The 21785-nt window shown below is 39.6% G+C and overlaps 2 protein-coding genes and 3 non-coding genes across 6 annotated transcripts in view; 3 read left to right on the top strand and 2 right to left on the bottom strand.

Moving 5' to 3' along the window:
- The window catches only part of fdxr (ferredoxin reductase), a 31784-nt gene extending 30915 nt beyond the window's left edge, over window positions 1-869 (top strand). Inside the window, exon 11 of one of the 2 annotated variants that reach the window (XM_034194179.1) lies at window positions 241-869. In XM_034194179.1, the coding sequence (XP_034050070.1) occupies window positions 241-371 (131 nt within the window). In that variant the 3' untranslated portion in view covers window positions 372-869. The remainder of the gene's footprint in view (window positions 1-240) is intronic. The other variant, XM_034194178.1, reaches the window with a different exon arrangement.
- Window positions 870-5923: 5054 nt separating this feature from the next.
- Window positions 5924-5995, top strand: trnaq-cug. Its single transcript has one exon. It is a non-coding gene; the product is annotated as a tRNA-Gln (tRNA).
- An 86-nt stretch (window positions 5996-6081) lies between these two features.
- On the top strand, window positions 6082-9016 carry mrpl58 (mitochondrial ribosomal protein L58). Its single transcript, XM_034193328.1, has 6 exons — window positions 6082-6323; window positions 6472-6496; window positions 8200-8259; window positions 8428-8510; window positions 8607-8776; window positions 8850-9016. Exons 1-6 carry the CDS (start codon window positions 6156-6158, stop codon window positions 8932-8934), a joined length of 591 nt encoding a protein of 196 aa, XP_034049219.1. The 5' UTR covers window positions 6082-6155; the 3' UTR covers window positions 8935-9016.
- Window positions 9017-19139: 10123 nt separating this feature from the next.
- Window positions 19140-19211, bottom strand: trnam-cau. Its single transcript has one exon. It is a non-coding gene; the product is annotated as a tRNA-Met (tRNA).
- A 286-nt stretch (window positions 19212-19497) lies between these two features.
- trnar-ucg lies at window positions 19498-19570 on the bottom strand. The gene has a single exon. It is a non-coding gene; the product is annotated as a tRNA-Arg (tRNA).
- Between the last annotated feature and the right edge of the window lie 2215 nt (window positions 19571-21785).

Raw genomic sequence — 21785 nt, 5'->3', positions numbered from 1 at the left:
ATTCAATAGTTCAATGCAGTTGGAACCAAAATGGCGCCACGTTCTGAGTTGACGCCACTCTCTCTATCAAGGGTTAAGTAGTCTGCACTGCCCTCTAGTGGACATTTTTAATGTCCATGCCATTATCAATATGTATGAGAAGTGACGGCAGCGCTGTTTGAAACACAAGGACAGATTCATGTCCACAAATGGAGCATAAATTGTGCTTCCTAAAACAAGCTTATTTATATTATTTTGCAGGAGTGAAGCCTGTCACCTTCTCCGACTGGGAAAAAATCAACGGTGTGGAGACTAGGAGAGGTGAAGCTGCAGGAAAACCTCGAGAAAAACTGCTCAGCGTGGAGGAGATGCTGCAAGTGGCCCGAACATAAACCGAGGCCGACTGCTGTGTATAAATATGTATGACAACTGAACACAGCTGTTAATAAAAATAATTAAATATGACATCACGGAGCACTCAGCATGATGACGATGATGATGGCACTTACTGTTTTTAGTTACCGTGTTAATCAGGAAGGGACGGACTTGTTCATTTATCTGTATATTCATTCATCCATTCACTGAGTTTACAGGGTACAAGTTCAGGCTTTCACCAAAGTCTGAGGAAAAGCACTTGAAAGTTGGTTTCAGTCTCAAAAATACAAAAAAGTAAATAAGGGGTAAATTATGACATTAATGCTTTTGCACTGTTTTAACATGTTTTTATTGTATTGTAAATGTTCGCTGTTTATTTCATGTGTTCCACACGTGGTTCCACATCTTGGCAGGTTTTTTTTAATGCAGTCTGTGGGCTGATTTTTGACACTAATGGACCAAAAACATAAATTTGCTGAAAATTTTGTGAATGACAGCTGATTTTATACGTGTGTGTGTTTATGTGTATGTGCGTGTGTTTATATATAATGCAGTAATACTTTTTATATTTTTATAGAAATTTGTTTTTTCTTTTTCTGTGACGTACTTTATGGCACCGCCCCTTTTAAGGGAGGTTTATCAAGTTGAGACTGTGGCCTGTTTCCGTAGACGTGTCCTTAAAATCATAGAGGGATATGTTTAGCAAACTTAATACACATTACTATATTGGATGATGTTGAAATTGAGGTCAGCCCATTGGCTGTTCCAACAATATCAAAGATTTCGTGTCTCCTACCTACAACCTATGTGGAATGTCTCAAACCTAAACCTACTTCTAGACATCTTATATATGCTACTCTGGAACCACCCCTAAAACCAAACAGTTCAACAACCCCACTGAGGTCTTTAGTCTGGGTCTCATTATCATTTCTTAATAACATTTACATTTACTCTGATGGACTACCCAGCAGTGTGGAATAAGTTTCATTACACTAGAAATCTTTCAGAAAGCGCTGTAACTAGGTTTAAGGATATGATTCCTTCTTTATGTTCTCTAATGCCATATACCAACACAGTGCAGAGTAGCTACCTAAACTCTTGTTAGTGAGATAGAGAATCTCGTCAATAGTTTTACATCCTCATTGAACACAACTTTGGATGCTGTAGCTCCTCTGAAAAAGAGCTTTAAATCAGAAGTGCCTGACTCCGTGGTATAACTCACAAACTTGAAGCTTAAAGCAGATAACCCGTAAGTTGCAGAGGAAATGGCATCTCACTAATTTAGAAGATCTTCACTTAGCCTGGAAAAAGAGTCTGTTGCTCTATAAAAAAGCCCTCCGTAAAGCTAGGACATCTTACTACTCATCACTAATTGAAGAAAATAAGAACAACCCCAGGTTTCTTTTCAGCACTATAGCCAGGCTGACAAAGAGTCAGAGCTCTATTGAGCTGAGTATTCCATTAACTTTAACTAGTAATGACTTCATGACTTTCTTTGCTAATAAAATTTTAACTATTAGAGAAAAAATTACTCATAACCATCCCAAAGACGTATCGTTATCTTTGGCTGCTTTCAGTGATGCCGGTATTTGGTTAGACTCTCTCTCCGATTGCTCTGTCTGAGTTATTTTCATTAGTTACTTCATCCAAACCATCAACATGTCTATTAGACCCCATTCCTACCAGGCTGCTCAAGGAAGCCCTACCATTATTTAATGCTTCGATCTTAAATATGATCAATCTATCTTTATTAGTTGGCTATGTACCACAGGCTTTTAAGGTGGCAGTAATTAAACCATTACTTAAAAAGCCATCACCTGACCCAGCTATCTTAGCTAATTATAGGCCAATCTCCAACCTTCCTTTTCTCTCAAAAATTCTTGAAAGGGTAGTTGTAAATTAGCTAACTGATTATCTGCAGAGAAATGGTCTATTTGAAGAGTTTCAGTCAGGTTTTAGAATTCATCATAGTACAGAAACAGCATTAGTGAAGGTTACAAATGATCTTCTTATGGCCTCAGACAGTGGACTCATCTCTGTGCTTGTTCTGTTAGACCTCAGTGCTGCTTTTGATACTGTTGACTATAAAATTTTATTACCGAGATTAGAGCATGCCATAGGTATTAAAGGCACTGCACTGCGGTGGTTTGAATCATATTTATCTAATAGATTACAATTTGTTCATGTAAATGGGGAATCTTCTTCACAGACTAAGGTTAATTATGGAGTTCCACAAGGTTCTGTGCTAGGACCAATTTTATTCACTTTATACATGCTTCCCTTAGGCAGTATTATTAGATGGCATTGCTTAAATTTTCATTGTTACGCAGATGATACCCAGCTTTATCTATCCATGAAGCCAGAGGACACACACCAATTAGCTAAACTGCAGGATTGTCTTACAGACATAAAGACATGGATGACCTCTAATTCCTGCTTTTAAACTCAGATAAAACTGAAGTTATTGTACTTGGCCCCACAAATCTTAGAAACATGGTGTCTAACCAGATCCTTACTCTGGATGGCATTACCCTGACCTCTAGTAATACTGTGAGAAATCTTGGAGTCATTTTTGATCAGGATATGTCATTCAATGCGCATATTAAACAAATATGTAGGACTGCTTTTTTGCATTTGCGCAATATCTCTAAAATTAGAAAGGTCTTGTCTCAGAGTGATGCTGAAAAACTAATTCATGCATTTATTTCCTCTAGGCTGGACTATTGTAATTCATTATCAGGTTGTCCTAAAAGTTCCCTGAAAAGCCTTCAGTTAATTCAAAATGCTGCAGCTAGAGTACTAATGGGGACTAGAAGGAGAGAGCATATCTCACCCATATTGGCCTCTCTTCATTGGCTTCCTGTTAATTCTAGAATAGAATTTAAAATTTTTCTTCTTATAAGGTTTTGAATAATCAGGTCCCATCTTATCTTAGGGACCTCATAGTACCATATCACCCCAATAGAGCGCTTCGCTCTCAGACTGCAGGCTTACTTGTAGTTCCTAGGGTTTGTAAGAGTAGAATGGGAGGCAGAGCCAATTCAGTTCAGGGAGACGGACACCCTCTCTACTTTTAAGATTAGGCTTAAAACATTCCTTTTTGCTAAAGCTTATAGTTAGGGCTGGATCAGGTGACCCTGAACCATCCCTTAGTTATGCTGCTATAGACGTAGACTGCTGGGGGGTTCCCATGATGCACTGTTTCTTTCTCGTTTTGCTCTGTATGCACCACTCTGCATTTAATCATTAGTGATTGATCTCTGCTCCCCTCCACAGCATGTCTTTTTCCTGGTTCTCTCCCTCAGCCCCAACCAGTCCCAGCAGAAGACTGCCCCTCCCTGAGCCTGGTTCTGCTGGAGGTTTCTTCCTGTTAAAAGGGAGTTTTTCCTTCTCACTGTCGCCAAGTGCTTGCTCACAGGGGGTCGTTTTGACCGTTGGGGTTTTTACGTAATTATTGTATGGCCTTGCCTTACAATGTGATTTGGCGCTATATAAATAAAATTGATTGATAAGATCACTGTCCTCAAAATCATTGTTGATTAATGATATAATTATTGATCTTCACTTAGATATGACTGGGTTATGTGAAACCTGGCTCAAACCTACAGCTGTCCTCCCTTTAAAGGAAGCCTGCCCACCGGCATACACATTTAGTCACATCCCTCGTGATGCGAACCAAGGCTGGGATGTTGCTCTTATTTATAAATCTAGGTTTAGCTTATTAGCTGTTGGGGGTCACAAATATAACTTGTTTGAACATCTGATTCTCCACTCTGCCTATGATGCTACATATTGCCAAGGTCAGAAGAATAAAAATCAGAATCAGAAGACGTTTATTGCCATTGCCATTGAACAGGATTCACAGACTAGGAATTTGCTTCGGTACAATGGTGCAAAATTAAGAAGAAAGTAAGAATGCTAAGATAAAATATAACATATGTGTCAAAATAAGATAAAATCTAAGATTAAAAAAAAAATATGAAAGGCTGTGTGCAACAGAGGAACAGAAAAAAAAGTGCAGTGGGAGGAGTGCAATTAAAAACCAAAGTAAAGTGACCCGTGATAAAATGATAAAGTGACAGAGTTAAGCTTAAGGTGACTGAGTTATGAGGTGTTCATGAGTCTAATGGCAGAGGGGAAGAAACTGTTCTTATGGCGGGAGGTTCTGGTCCGGATGGACCGTAGCCCCCTGCCCGAGGGGAGTGGTTTGAATAGACCGTGTGCAGGGTGAGAAGGGTCAGCTGTGATCCAACCTGCTCGGCCCAGAGTCCTGGAGACGTGCAGGTCGTGGAGAGATGGAAGGCTACAGCCGATCACCTTCTCAGCAGAGGCCACAATGCGCAGCAGTCTGTGTCTGTCCCTGGCTGTGGCCCCGGCGTACCACACCGTGATGGAGGAGCAGAACTGCACCATCAGCTGGACAGGCAGCTTGGCCGCCTTCAGCTGCCGCAGGAAGTACATCCTCTGCTGGGCCTTCTTGATGAGGGAGCTGATGGTTGACTCCCACTTGAGGTCCTGGGTGATGGTGGTGCCGAGGAAGCGGTGACAGTCCACGGTGGTGATGGGGCTGTTGGTTGGGGGGGGGGGGGGGGGGGTGGGGAGGCTGTGGCTTTCCTGAAGTCCACGATCAACTGCAGTTTTCTGGGCGTTGAGCTCCAAGTTGTTGCTGCTGCACCAGGTCACCAGCCGGTCCACCTCCCTCCTGTAGGCAGACTCATAGCCATCCGAAATGAGTCCGATGAGGGTGGTGTCGTCTGCAAACTTGATGAGCTTTAGAGTCGTGGCTGGAGGTGCAGCAGTTAGTGTAGAGGGAGAAGAGCAGAGGGGAAAGGACACAGCCCTGTGGAGATCCTGTGCTGAGAGCCTGAGTGTTCGAGACATTTTTTCCTCAGTCATATTACTTTGTCACTGTTTGGTGTGTTCGTCTCTAACTTGTCAACTAGTACAGATAACATTCTGGTCATTGGGGACTTTAACATTCATATAAATAAGCCTTCTGATCCCTTCTGCAAATCATTTATGGAAATTGTGGATGCATTAGCATTTCAGCAATGCATTCAGGACTCGATGCACATTAGTGGAAATACCCTGGATTTGGTTCTCGCACGTGGTATTGCTGTCACGAATATTGTGCATAAGCATAAGGCTAGAGGTCACGAACGGAAATGGTATACAAACAATGGTATACACTCTAAATGCTGTGCAACACAAATCGGACAATGAATCCATGCCATGTGACATACAAAGCACCAATCAAATGACAAGGATCCACTCAGCCGTTATATAATTCAAAATGATGGAATGAATGATCTCTGCATCAATAAAACAGATGTAGAGACTTTCAATTCCAGACTTAAGACACAGTTATTTTCCCTTTCGTATGGCTAACATACTGACATAGTGTGTTATTATGCTTTTTACTATTTTACTATGCTTTTTAATGTTTTAATTCATTTAATTTTGTTTTCTGAATTGTTTCGTGTGAAGCGTCTTGAGGTGGCTAAGATTTGTCATGTAAAAATAATAAATTAAAGATTAAGAGTGTGTGTTGGCACATGCAAGGCTATCTGGTTCCATGGTGTAATGGTTAGCACTCTGGACTCTGAATCCAGCGATCCGAGTTCAAATCTCGGTGGAACCTACTTTTTTTTCTCCCCAACCACAGACTTGACAGTTTTTTAAAAACAACAAAACGGTATTTATTTCTATTTTTTTTGTATTACATTAACGGCAATCGCTCGTTATCTTATTTTTCTGTACGTTTGTTTTGCTGAATGTAACCGACGCCATGTTGGATCGACATGGCGGCCGAACAGCTCGGACGGTTTTGTTGTCGATATTTTTTTAGTTTTTCTGTAATAAATCAAAATTCCCGACATGTAAAACTCAGGGGTTTTGTAATAAGAGCTGTGAACGACACTCCCAAGCAGACTGCTGGTTTTACAACACGACGGAGAGACGACAATCAGGTCAGTTACTGCTCGAAAAAAGTCGAAGCTAAACTGCAAATAACAGAAATAAAACTGAAAGCAGAGAAATTTAACGTTTTTACATTGCAATATTATAATTGTGCTGATTAGTTTTAGCTTGTCTCCCCCCCACTTTTGTCTGTTTCAGGACACAGAAGTACACGTTCCAATTGGTAAATATTTAATATATTTTTGATGTTGACTTAATTTTATCGCGTTCCAACGTACTTTAAAAAAAAAAAAAATCAGGCAAACACCAGACACTAAATTTGATCAATAAAAGGTCACTAGACGCCCACTGAGTAATAAAAACATTTACAAATTATTTAAAGTGGTGGAAAAGGCAGTTTGGAAATGAATTTATAGTTTCTTGTTCGTCACGTTTTCACCCCTGTTTATTTATTTGTCTATTTGTAAACAGCCTGGAACCTTGAACATTGAACAAATATTAAAAAATTCATAACTCCGTCAAAAAAGTTCACATTTCTTTCATATTTGACAGATGTGTAGGATGGTATCCTTTATCGACTGATGCAGAGCACTCCTCTCCATAGTCATCAAACCATTATAGTATGTAAAACTGTATAATATAATATAATATATATATTATAGCTTGAGATTTTATGGGATTTGAAACCTTGATAGGGTAAATTGATTGCCAACTACGGAGAGCGTTGCTTTCTGTAGCCATTTAACAGCTATGAAGTCTCTGCCTTAAATTTAACACTGAAAACCCCATTTAATGTATATTTTACATTATATATCTTAATAAAATGTGCGTCAATCACTCTGAAGACACTCACTATCACCTGACAAAGTTTGATCTGTATCTGATCTGGATTTTGGATTTTGTGGATATTTGAATTTAATATTTAAAAAAAAACATTTGGTGTACATTTTGCATTATATCTCAATCAAAAGTGCGTCAATCACTCTTATTTGTGACAATGAGGTGCAAACTGGCAGTCTCAGTGAACAGACTAAGTTTGATCCACATCTGATCCGTGCTGGGCTTCACTTACTGATGTTTGCACTATAAAGAAACTCTCACTTTCCTCCTCAAAAATATTATATTTGGGAAATCTGTTCACCTAATAAGCAACACGAGTCGTGTAACTACATCCTTGCAAAATACACATTATAACCATTTTGATGTAGTGACCCTCAAAGTCCACCGAAAGGCTGATTTCACACTAAAAAATTACATTTCCCCCCCATTCATTTTAGAGGTAGGACCTGAGATGATGTCACCAAAATTTCTGTTCTTCATAGGTTGAGGTTTCTTAGCGTTTATCAGCAGCAGGTGAAATCAGGCTAATTTTCCCGTGTTCATGACTTCATAATTCTTTATTTAGAATAGTCAGCTGATTTGACATTTTATTTACTAGTGAAACACACTTTAAGTTCATGGCACCACACGTCAGCAAAGGAGTTTTTTATGTTTGTTGTTTCTGAGCTTCCAAAGGTTTTGAACACAGCAGTACAGACCGCAGAGGGCAGTTCTGACCCGGGACTCAGTCAGCATCAGAATCATGGAGCCCAAGAAATATTTAATCGAGTTGTTTGTATGATTTTGTTAGTTTTTTGAGATTTGCATCAATATTAACGCTTGTCCTGGATGGGACAAAACAGATCCCTTACAGCTTTGCCTGAATCGGACAAGTGCCAGATTAATTGTAATGTTTACATAAGTGTGATTTTGTGTCACGGCGACATGATTTTAAAGTGACGACTGCGTTGTCAGACTCAGACTGCTGGATTTCACAAATCTTCTCATGACATTTCAATTTATTGCGCTAAAACACATTTCAGAGCATCGAGAACCCTTCAGCTTCCCCCCATTCTGAGGCTTTACTTGTGCTTCTTCTCCTCTCAGATCACCTGACGATATCCTACAGCAGGAGCAGGGGTCCCGGTGGTCAACACGTCAACAAAGGTCCTCAGACTTTGAACTTTTTACTGTTGAAACAGATGCTGCTTTGTACGTAGATCGAGCTAACTGAACTAGAGCGAGTCCAAAGAATGTGCACAGAGACGTCACTACGTCCAGTTTGAATCTTCTAAACCTGCTGCGTTTTGTGTCCAAATTATGTCCAATCCACAGTGAACAGCAGAGCCGAGGTCCGATTCCTCGTCCAAACCGCAGACTGGATCCCTGCAGATGTTCGGCAAAAAATCTTGGAAAAGGTTTGTCTGCAGTTGGCGTGATCTCTGGACATTTCTGTGTCTGTGAGTGTTTTCAACAATACACACCTGTGACTGAATCCCTGCTCGGACCCGCAGAACAAAAACCAAATCAACAAGGCCGGGGAGCTCCTGGTGACCTCAGAACTGAGCAGGAACCAGCAGAGGAACCTGAACGACTGCGTGAAGAAGATAGCCGCCATCATAGCTGAGGCTGGTGCCAGACCATATGAACCAACGGCAGAAGACATCGCGCTTAGGGAATCCAGGTATTAGCCAGGTCCCGAGCAGATTTTTTCCTTTTTCTGTTGGTGTATCTTTAATGTGGACTATGTCCTGCAGGCTAGAGAGGAGGAACAAGGAGCGCCTCAAACAGAAGATGATTCATTCAGCCACCAAACAGAGCAGACGGATGGATTTTGACTGACAAGGACTGTTTTTGTATGATTGTATTCTGGATTATTCAGTATAATTTACATGTCCAGAGTAAATCAGAGTTCTGTTTTCTATATATCGCATTATTGTTTTGTTCATTCTTAATAGAACAATTGCATAGAGAAACGTTTGACAAGCAGGCACCAAAATCTAGACAATGGAAATGAAACAAGCTTATTTTAGCCAAAAATAACTTCAACCACACCTGCTCCTCATTTCCATCAATGTGCATGTGATGATAATATTATTCTGTGCAACAAAGCCCACACATGTCCAGCAGGAGGCAGTCAAGCTACATGGAAATTCAACAACACCTGCTCCTAATTTTCATAATCCTGAATCAGAATTCCAGTTGTTTGCACAAAGATCAACATATGCAAAAGAAAAAGTTAATGAACATCTGATCAGTTTATCTACTTTATGGCCCAGTCACACGGCACACGACTATTCCTGAACGAAGGGAAAAAGTAAAAAAAAAAAAAAAACGTCACAATTCGTTGACAAAAGGTGGACGAAAGAGCTTTTATCACCGAACAGTCTGCGAAGCAAGAGCGCAAAAGGGACGAAAGAGGAAATTAACAAAACTGAAGCTCACGATCTCGACGAAACGCACCTGGAGCCACAGCTGGAGCAGTGTGTGTCTGCGTCTCTGCGTTCCAGGACTCGGCGCTGGAGGAGCTCATAACGCCTGAGTCCTGGAGAAACTGCAAACAGAATCTGGAGATCTGTGTGCACGTCGGTGGACCACCTGCTCTGGTTCCTCGTCCAGAACAAAAGAGGGATCATCTCCATCATCATCAGAATCCACACTGTCCGTTGACACGCTGTGCGCTCCGTCTTCCTCCAATTAAAAAAAAAAAAACTTCTGTGGTCACTGCTGTATCACAGTATTATGTTCTAAGCCATATATATTTATTTATAACAGAAAACTGTCAAAAGGGAGAATAAATATAAGTGTAAAGATGTTTGAATATATCAGAACAGTAAATCAGTGCGTGTGAACGCGCGCATTGACACGTGCCGTTATTTCCACCAGCTGATCACTGATCCACAACGTGAATTTTTCCTTCCAGAACAGCTCTTTATATCATCATTTTGCTTCATCTACCTGTTGCCACATGTACAGAAGGACTGGGTTGTCATTCCTACATTCAGATTGTTATATTTAATACAAAATAATAAGCACACGCAGGAGCTGCTAATGCTGCATTCAAGTACCGTCGGAAAGTACACTACTTTTTCGTTGTTTCAAATTCAACAGTTGCTTGTGGCAAAATAATTAATTATATCCACACAAAAGATTAATTTTGGCCTATGTAAGGTGCCTGAGCCCATTGAAGCTGCCCCCCACACAGATCAAAAAAATCCAAGCAAGCAGTCTGAGTTTACCCTGTAATTTCCGATGTACATGAACGCAGCAGCAGCCTCAGCGCTCACAAACCGGCTTCTGCGCTGTGTGAAAACATTCAGCTGCTCCAACGAAGTCAAATTAAACAATAACAGAACGACAGCAAAACGAGATGCAGACAAACAGGTTTTCGTTGCCCTTCGTTCAAATTTTTCAACAGTTTAAAAATCCTTATGAAGCGCCAGCTGCAGGAACGAAGCTGCGCGAAGGTTAAACGATGCCAACGACAGTCAACGAAGGTCCAGGTTTCTTGTTTCGTCAGGGCTTCGTCACCCTTCGTTCGTTAAGTGCCGTGTGACTGGGCCATTACGTGCCTTTATAATTTGGTGAGTTTTACAAGGTGATCACATTTGTTGTTTTTCTGCTAAATTGGATTTAAGATTAATTCTTTATTAATCTCAGAATGGAAATTTATGTGTTCCAGCAGCTAACAGGTAAAATTTAAACAAGATATAATAAGAGATAGACATAATCCAAAGACTGGGATATATCCATGTCCGATACTTAATTTTACCAATCAGTCACAAATATTTTGCTGATAGTATAAGCTTTAGCTCTTCTCTCTCGTTAAATTTATTGTTGAGATATAGTAGAAAATATGTCTTTGTCGAAAGCATGTTTTTGCTGACCTTTGCCCAAAGTGCTTCTAGCATTTAATATCTTGAGATATCTGTCAAATTAATATTCTCACCATGTTTGGTGAAGAATCATCCAGCTGTTTTTAGTTATCTTTAGTTTTGTTTTTTTTTGTTTTTTAAGTTGTGTGAGTTGGTCCATTGGGTCAGTTTTCATATGATGTCCATTATTGCTGACAGCGGGTTAGTTAGCAGTCAACTGACATTTATTGAACTTCTAGTGCGTGTGTGCTGATGGTATCTACACCTGATTTGGTCTTCTGGTGTTTTGGGTCACTCCGGGATAAATGCCTTGAATGCTCTGTCGGGTTGGAATGTTCACTCTGAAACTCACAAGTAACCCGAGGTATCCGAGTTGACATCACAGCCAAGGCAGCCGCATTTATGGCTGGAGAAACGACAGTGGTACTAATGTTGAAAGCTCGGAAATACCCGACAAAACAACTAAAGACTCTACGCCCAGAAAAAGTGTGTTCATGAGATTAACTCAGAGACAAATATGGGACAACTACTTGGTGTATCAGAGTAGAGTTAGGCTAACATTTGGGCTAAATGAAATAGTAAAAGACAATTTTGATGATGTGCTGTTGCTAATGTAGCTAATTGTACATAGAATGAGGCTATATTACACACAGAACATCTGGAAAGTATTTTATGTTACAGCCCTATTTCAAAATGGATTTCCCCTCAAACCTCTACTCACAACACCCCATAATGACAACATGAAGAAAGTTTTGAAATTTTTGCCAATTTATTAAAAGATTTTAAAAAAACTGAGAAATCCCATGTCCATGAGTATTCACAGCCTTTGTTCAATACTTTGTTGATGCACCAAAAATTGTGTTACATAGTGTTATCATCATATCAGTCCACATTTCGTCTAAAAATATGAAATAAAAGTACTTAATTGAATCATATTTAATCATATTTGTAGTGGGCACCTTGTATGGCAGCAGCAAATGTGAGACATTGATGTGAGCGTCTGATGCAGACGGAAAAGCGCAATATAAATGCAGTTCACTACCATTTAGACTGGATGAAAACTGTTTATTTCGAACATTTGATACAACAACAAATACAAGATAGATCAGTGAAGACAACAACAAAAAAAGTTCCTACTGTGTACCCAACATGTCCGAAAAGGGGTAGGGTGAAGCATCAGCTTATTTATCCCTACCCCTTCTTCCCCACAACCAGTAATACCCTTTGCCACATATACACATAGATTCCTACACACCTAAACCGATATCAATATATATATATATATATATAATACACACAAACATAAATATACACCTACACATACCTACTTACATACAAAATACTATATATTTACAAGCCAAAGCAAAAAACAAAAACACCCTAACCCTCATTACCCTTCCTCCTCCCTATACCTAGAAAAAAACATATTTTTGTACCGCTGTTTAAACTGGTTCATGCTTGGACATTGCTTGAGCCCCACTCCCAATCTGTTCCACATCCTCACCCCACAGACAGAAATACAGAAACCTTTTAATGTTGTTCGTGCCCACTGATGCTTTAAATTAAATTTCCCCCTCAGACTGTAATCCCCTGATCTGTTAAAAAAACATTTTTAATATTTGCTGGAAGTAAATTGTTTATTGCTTTATACACAATTTGTACTGTTTGAAAATGAACCAAGTCTGTGAATTTTAAGAATTTGGATTGTAAAAATAGTGGATTTGTATGATCTCTATAGCCAGTATTATGAATGATTCTTATAGCTCTTTTCTGCATTACTGATAGTGATTGTGTTGTACCTTTATAAGTATTACCCCATACCTCTGCACAGTACTGTAAATATGGTAAAACCAGTGAGCAGTAAAGAATGCGGAGTGAGTTGTGGTCCAGAATATGTTTCGCTTTGTTTAGAACTGAAATGCTTCTTGACAGTTTACTTTGTATATGTTTTATATGAGTCTTCCAGTTTATCTTATCATCTATTATCACCCCCAGAAACTTATTTTCATGTACCCTTTCAATATCTACCCCCTCGACTTGTAACTGAACCTGTATGTCTGTATTACAATAGCCAAATAACATGTATTCTGTTTTACTTAAGTTTAATGATAATTTGTTTCTGTCAAACCATATTTTCAATTTTCCCATTTCTATACTGATCCTCCTCAGTAACTCCTGCAAATCCCCCCCTGAACAAAAAATGCTTGTGTCATCTGCAAATAATACTAATTTTAATATTTTGGAAATATTGACAATATCATTTATATAAATTAGAAACAGTTTTGGACCCAATACTGACCCCTGTGGGACGCCACAAACATTGTCCAAGCATGATGATGTATATTCCCCCAACTTCACAAACTGTTTTCTGTTACTTAAGTAGTTTCTCACCCAGTGCAACACCAACCCCCTAATCCCATACTGTTCAAGTTTATTGATTAATATATCATGATTGATTGTATCAAAAGCTTTTTTAAGGTCTATAAATATTCCAACTGAATGTAATTTGTGGTCTATGGCGTTTGTAATCTCCTCAACTGATTCTATTAATGCAAGTGATGTTGAACTATGTGCTCTGAATCCATATTGACTATCAGTAAGTAATTTATGTTTATTTATGAATTTGTCTAATCTATTATTGAATAACTTTTCTAATAATTTGGAAAATTATGGAAGCAAAGAAACAGGTCTATAATTTGTGAAGTGGTATCTATCCCCAATCTTATACAGCGGCACAACCTTAGCTATTTTCATTTGATTGGGAAATTTACCGGTTTGAAATAAGTTAGATGTATGTTAATGGTTCTACAATCCATTCAATGACCTGTTTTACCACCACCATATCAATTTCATTTAAATCGGTAGATGTTTTATATTTACAATTATTCACGTCTATAATTTCTTTTCCATCCACTGCTGTGAGGAACATTGAACAGGGATTTCTTTCTATGAGATTATTATCCCAATCCTCAGGTTGGGAATTGGGAATTTTTTCTGCCAAGCTTGGTCCAATATTTACAAAAAAATTATTAAAACCGTTGACTACCTCATCCTTATTTTCCTTCTTAACATTATTATCAATGAAATACTGAGGGTAACTCTGTTTTTTATTACCATTTTTGATAATTCTATTTAATATATCCCATATTCCTTTAATATTGTTTTTGTTATTATATAATATGTTACTATGAAAACTGGTAGATGATCACTAATGTCATTGATTAATAATCCACTCACAGTGTTATTCTCATATCATTTCTGAATATACACTTAACAAAAATATAAACGCAACACTTTTGGTTTTGCTCCCATTTTGTATGAGATGAACTCAAAGATCTAAAACTTTTTCCACATACACAATATCACCATTTCTCTCAAATATTGTTCACAAACCAGTCTAAATCTGTGATAGTGAGCACTTCTCCTTTGCTGAGATAATCCATCCCACCTCACAGGTGTGCCATATCAAGATGCTGATTAGACACCATGATTAGTGCACAGGTGTGCCTTAGACTGCCCACAATAAAAGGCCACTCTGAAAGGTGCAGTTTTATCACAGCACAATGCCACAGATGTCGCAAGATTTGAGGGAGCGTGCAATTGGCATGCTGACAGCAGGAATGTCAACCAGAGCTGTTGCTCGTGTATTGAATGTTCATTTCTCTACCATAAGCCGTCTCCAAAGGCGTTTCAGAGAATTTGGCAGTACATCCAACCAGCCTCACAACCGCAGACCACGTGTAACCACACCAGCCCAGGACCTCCACATCCAGCATGTTCACCTCCAAGATCGTCTGAGACCAGCCACTCGGACAGCTGCTGGAACAATCGGTTTGCATAACCAAAGAATTTCTGCACAAACTGTCAGAAACCGTCTCAGGGAAGCTCATCTGCATGCTCGTCGTCCTCATCTGGGTCTCGACCTGACTCCAGTTCGTCGTCGTAACCGATTTGAGTGGGCAAATGCTCACATTCGCTGCCGTTTGGCACGTTGGAGAGATGTTCTCTTCACGGATGATGCGAAGGAGATGTGTTGCACTGCATGAGGCAAATGGTGGTCACACCAGATACTGACTGGTATCCCCCCCCAATAAAACAAAACTGCACCTTTCAGAGTGGCCTCTTAGCCGGTTTAGCATGGCGGCTTCTCCTGTCTCTCCCGCACTTTTCTGCTCTGGGTGTGAAATGTTTAGTTATTCCTTGGCCTCCTTTAGCAGTAATGGTACTTGTAATAAGTGTATCTTATTCGTAGCTTTGGAGGCCAGGCTGGGCGAATTGGAGACTCGGCTCCGCACCGTGGAAAATCCTACAGCTAGTCAGGCCCCTGTAGTCGGTGCGGACCAAGGTAGCTTAGCCGCCGTTAGTTCTCCTCCGGCAGATCCCTAGCAGCCGGGAAAGCAGGCCGACTGGGTGACTGTGAGGAGGAAGCGTAGTTCTAAACAGAAGCCCCCTGTACACCGCCACCTCGTTCACATTTCTAACCGTTTTTCCCCACTCGGCGACACACCCGCCGAGAATCAAACTCTGGTTATTGGCGACTCTGTTTAGAGAAATGTGAAGTTAGCGACACCAGCAACCATAGTCAATTGTCTTCCGGGGGCCAGAGCAGGCGACATTGAAGGAAATTTGAAACTGCTGGCTAAGGCTAAGCATAAATTTGGTAAGATTGTAATTCACGTCGGCAGTAATGACACCCGGTTACGCCAATCGGAGGTCACTAAAATTAACATTGAATCGGTGTGTAACTTTGCAAAAACAATGTCGGACTCTGTAGTTTTCTCTGGGCCCCTCCCCAATCGGACCGGGAGTGACATGTTTAGCCGCATGTTCTCCTTGAATTGCTGGCTGTCTGAGTGGTGTCCAAAAAATGAGGTGGGCTTCATAGATAATTGGCAAAGCTTCTGGGGAAAACCTGGTCTTGTTAGGAGAGACGGCATCCATCCCACTTTGGATGGAGCAGCTCTCATTTCTAGAAATCTGGCCAATTTTCTTAAATCCTCCAAACCGTGACTATCCAGGGTTGGGACCAGGAAGCAGAGTTGTAGTCTTACACACCTCTCTGCAGCTTCTCTCCCCCTGCCATCCCCTCATTACCCCATCCCCGTAGAGACGGTGCTTGCCCCCAGACCACCAATAACCAGTAAAAATCTATTTAAGAATAAAAATTCAAAAAGAAAAAATAATATAGCACCTTCAACTGCACCACAGACTAAAACAGTTAAATGTGGTCTATTAAACATTAGGTCTCTCTCTTCTAAGTCCCTGTTAGTAAATGATATAATAATTGATCAACATATTGATTTATTCTGCCTTACAGAAACCTGGTTACAGCAGGATGAATATGTTAGTTTAAATGAGTCAACTCCCCCGAGTCACACTAACTGCCAGAATGCTCGTAGCACAGGCCGAGGCGGAGGATTAGCAGCAATCTTCCACTCCAGCTTATTAATTAATCAAAAACCCAGACAGAGCTTTAATTCATTTGAGTTAAGTTTCATTACACTAGAAGTCTTTCAGAACGCACTGTAACTAGGTTTAAGGATATGATTCCTTCTTTATGTTCTCTAAAGCCATATACCAACACAGTGCAGAGTAGCTACCTAAACTCTGTAAGTTAGATAGGGTATCTCGTCAATAGTTTTACATCCTCATTGAAGACAACTTTGGATGCTGTAGCTCCTCTGAAAAAGAGAGCTTTAAATCAGAAGTGTCTGACTCTGTGGTATAACTCACAAACTCGCAGCTTAAAGCAGATAACCCGTAAGTTGGAGAGGAAATGGCGTCTCACTAATTTAGATCTTCACTTAGCCTGGAAAAAGAGTCTGTTGCTCTATAAAAAAGCCCTCCGTAAAGCTAGGACATCTTACTACTCATCACTAATTGAAGAAAATAAGAACAACCCCAGGCTAACAAAGAGTCAGAGCTCTATTGAGCCGAGTATTCCTTTAACTTTAACTAGTAATGACTTCATGACTTTCTTTGCTAATAACATTTTAACTATTAGAGAAAAAATTACTCATAACCATCCCAAAGACGTATCGTTATCTTTGGCTGCTTTCAGTGATGCCGGTATTTGGTTAGACTCTTTCTCTCCGATTGTTCTGTCTGAGTTATTTTCATTAGTTACTTCATCCAAACCATCAACATGTCTATTAGACCCCATTCCTACCAGGCTGCTCAAGGAAGCCCTACCATTAATTAATGCGTCGATCTTAAATATGATCAATCTATCTTTATTAGTTGGCTATGTACCACAGGCTTTTAAGGTGGCAGTAATTAAACCATTACTTAAAAAGCCATCACTTGACCCAGCTATCTTAGCTAATTATAGGCCAATCTCCAACCTTCCTTTTCTCTCAGAAATTCTTGAAAGGGTAGTTGTAAAACAGCTAACTGATCATCTGCAGAGGAATGGTCTATTTGAAGAGTTTCAGTCAGGTTTTAGAATTCATCATAGTACAGATACAGCATTAGTGAAGGTTACAAATGATCTTCTTATGGCCTCAGACAGTGGACTCATCTCTGTGCTTGTTCTGTTAGACCTCAGTGCTGCTTTTGATACTGTTGACCATAAAATTTTATTACAGAGATTAGAGCATGTCATAGGTATTAAAGGCACTGTGCTGCGGTGGTTTGAATCATATTTATCTAATAGATTACAATTTGTTCATGTAAATGGGGAATCTTCTTCACAGACTAAGGTTAATTATGGAGTTCCACAAGGTTCTGTGCTAGGACCAATTTTATTCACTTTATACATGCTTCCCTTAGGCAGTATTATTAGACGGCATTGTTTAAATTTTCATTGTTACGCAGATGATACCCAGCTTTATCTATCCATGAAGCCAGAGGACACACACCAATTAGCTAAACTGCAGGATTGTCTTACAGACATAAAGACATGGATGACCTCTAATTTCCTGCTTTTAAACTCAGCTAAAACTGAAGTTATTGTACTTGGCCCCACAAATCTTAGAAACATGGTGTCTAACCAGATCCTTACTCTGGATGGCATTACCCTGGCCTCTAGTAATACTGTGAGAAATCTTGGAGTCATTTTTGATCAGGATATGTCCTTCAATGCACATATTAAACAAATATGTAGGACTGCTTTTTTGCATTTACGCAATATCTCTAAAATTAGAAAGGTCTTGTCTCAGAGTGATGCTGAAAAACTAATTCATGCATTTATTTCCTCTAGGCTGGACTATTGTAATTCATTATTATCAGGTTGTCCTAAAAGTTCCCTGAAAAGCCTTCAGTTAATTCAAAATGCTGCAGCTAGAGTACTGACAGGGACTAGAAGGAGAGAACATATCTCACCCATATTGGCTTCTCTTCATTGGCTTCCTGTTAATTCTAGAATAGAATTTAAAATTTTTCTTCTTATAAGGTTTTGAATAATCAGGTCCCTTCTTATCTTAGGGACCTCGTAGTACCATATCACCCCAATAGAGCGCTTCGCTCTCAGACTGCAGGCTTACTTGTAGTTCCTAGGGTTTGTAAGAGTAGAATGGGAGGCAGAGCCTTCAGCTTTCAGGCTCCTCTCCTGTGGAACCAGCTCCCAATTCAGATCAGGGAGACAGACACCCTCTCTGCTCTGTATGTACCACTCTGCATTTAATCATTAGTGATTGATCTCTGCTCCCCTCCACAGCATGTCTTTTTCCTGGTTCTCTCCCTCAGCCTCAACCAGTCCCAGCAGAAGACTGCCCCTCTCTGAGCCTGGTTCTGCTGGAGGTTTCTTCCTGTTAAAAGGGAGTTTTTCCTTCCTACTGTCGCCAAGTGCTTGCTCACAGGGGGTCGTTTTGACCGTTGGGGTTTTTTACGTAATTATTGTATGGCTTTGCCTTACAATATAAAGCTCCTTGGGGCAACTGTTTGTTGTGATTTGGCGCTATATAAATAAAATTGATTGAATTGATTGATTGATTATTTTATCTCTATTTGACTCTCCAAATTTCCGAGGGTTTAGAACGCAGCATATTATATTGCGTGTGTGTCCACTTTGATTTTCGAAAGGTGTTTTGTTGTAAAGAAATTTATTTTAAAAGTACGTCATTCCAGCGAACTAATATTCCTGAAAATAAATGTTTTCAATATTTGCACATCAGACATGGAAATAAAATTTGCTAAATGTGGTGGAACAGGGGGGAAACAATTAAAAACATTTAGCAGAGGATGGTTTCGATCCATCGACCTCTGGGTTATGGGCCCAGCACGCTTCCGCTGCGCCACTCTGCTGACTGAAAGAAAGACTCACAGAGGGTCATATTAAGGTATAAAGTGACACATTGTTACATTTAGAACTATTTATACAGGTTTTTATTTTTGTTTTGCGTCACAGTTGTTTCAGGTAGTTAGCCAGTGTTAGCTCCGCGACCTGTTAGCAGCGCGCGTTTAGCTGTAAAATGTCACGAAAATCTGTCGCCAAAACGCACCGTTTCCCCTCAAAACACACGGTAACCAAATAAATACGACACCACTGTGGTTGATTTTCAACAATGTCGGAATTAGTTCGAAAAAAAAGCGACCACGAAGGGACTCGAACCCTCAATCTTCTGATCCGAAGTCAGACGCCTTATCCATTAGGCCACGCGGTCAAACTATGAAAAACATAGTGCCTTCATCCTACAAATATGGACAGAGCGCACTTTTTTTAACAAACTGACTTGATTCACCTGAAGATGGGAAACGCAGATATTTTGAATCCAGATCAACTGATTTGAGTTTAATCAACTCAGTTATGCGTGTGCACAAAGGCAGTGTTAATGGAGCCCCGATATACCGGGACTGACCTTGGCAGCCATTAAAATATCAATAAATAAAAGTTAAGTGCAACACTGTTGCAGCTACGTGAGGGGGCGGGGCTCGTGTCAATAGAGTGCTTTACATTGATGTCTCACATGTTGCGCTGCAAAGCACTCACTGCACACACAGTTTGGGGATTTAAGACCTCATCTGGTGCTTTTTTGTGATTATCCACTCGGACAAGGATTTGAACCAATGACCCTTTGGTCACAAAGTCTCCCCAATCTATATTTATTTAGTCGTTTGGACAAAACGATTTAATTTCACATTCCTCTGAAACTTTGCATCTGGTTTATTTACTTTTTGCGTTCATATTTTATTCAGTAAAATAAAAAAATGAAACAACACCTGGTGTTTTAAACCAAAGTTTCATTGATGGTCTAAAGTAGAGCGATGACATAAACTCTTCTCCAGTAATGCACATATTTAAAACTAAGAGAGAAGAGCAAATTAAACAGGTTTATTCTGACTATGTTAGTGACGTTTACATTTAGGCACAGAGAAAAAGAATCACACCAGAATAAATAAATACACACAGACACCTTTTTTATGTTTGCAATAATAATTTTGCAAAAGATGAGGCATCAAACTTTTTCAAGTGCAACAGGTAAGAGTACAGAACCATCAGCAGCCTTCAACAAACTGATCATCAGCTCCGGTTTTCCTCATTTCCTTCATTGTAACACACATGTCTGTTCCTTCTTATTCTCATAGGTCTCATTTCCCACTAATGCTCACTTGTTTTAGTTTTGAAAAGTGTTTCAAACAAATGAACCATTCTCTGAAGCAATTAGTTCATTTAGTCTTTCAACTGTTTCAAAATGTACTTATTTTTTCTTGATTTTTTTTCACCCTTGTGGCAGCTGTTTTTGTTTGTTTTCATCCATGAAGGAAGTTGTGTTTTATACCAACAGAATGTTACTGAGGTGCCACATGCTGCCACTGAGGTGCCACTGCAGTGCCACGGGCTAGCACAAAAGTGCCAGTACCTCCAAGTGCCACTAGGAGGTCCTGGCCATAACGGCAATTCACCCATTTGCTTCAGTGGCTCAAAAATCTTTATGTAGGTTATTTTGGAAGGTGTTTAAACTCAAAATCCACCAGCTGAGCTACGTACTGAATTATTCTGAGCGCTGACCTCATGTAACCTGCTGTTAATTTACAGTTGCTTTACGTAACACGATTCCTCTCTGACTTCAGCACTGACTTGCAAACTTGTTACATCAAACACTGAAGTTGTCCAGCTGCCAATAAACTCATCAAATCACGACACAAAGATTATATTCAGTCAGCTTTCTTACTTTGTAGCAAATAAACAAACATATAGACATGATGCAAAAATATTTTTTGTTCAATTGCTGAACATTCTGACTTTATCAAACAGCCCTCAAACAAATTTAATGATTTGAATTATTAATACTGTATGTCATACACAGTGATTTATTTGCTACAAAGTAAGTAGCGGCCCTCTGTGCAGTGAAATTCTGTAATTTTTGCCAGCACTTTGTAGCACAGTAAACTTTGTTATAGCATCAGCTTCTCTGAAGCTTCGAATATAAAATATCTGCTGCAACAACATAAAAAAAAAAACAAAAAAACGCTTTGTACACAGGAGATAATCCAGACAAAAGGCATCAGTATTTTGTTAAAAAGGTGCAATACGTTTGCAAGTTCGGTCTTGTAGATTACTAGTTAGTCAAAGCCCAAGTATGAAGCCTTATAATATTTACAGTTAAAGAGTCTCAACACTTAGATTACAAAAGGTCTAAAGAGTGTGTCACGCTTTGTAAGGATTTCATTCACTGAACCATTTTAAAGTTTTGTTGTTTTTTCTTGCCTGGTTTGTTGGAAAAGTTACTCACCAATAAACAAAAAGTGAAGTGTTTCGTTACAATCTTCAGTGTGCGTGTCCATAATGCCCAGCAAATAGTTAAAAAACAATCTGCAGGGATTGTCTTTTGCAATTTTACTTTGAAGCAGCAGCATTTTGTGGCTAAACCAGATCCG

This window comes from Thalassophryne amazonica, chromosome 18 (genome assembly GCF_902500255.1).
Source record: "Thalassophryne amazonica chromosome 18, fThaAma1.1, whole genome shotgun sequence".
Taxonomy (NCBI): Eukaryota; Metazoa; Chordata; class Actinopteri; order Batrachoidiformes; family Batrachoididae; genus Thalassophryne; species Thalassophryne amazonica.
This window is presented reverse-complemented; position numbering and strand designations above follow the sequence as displayed.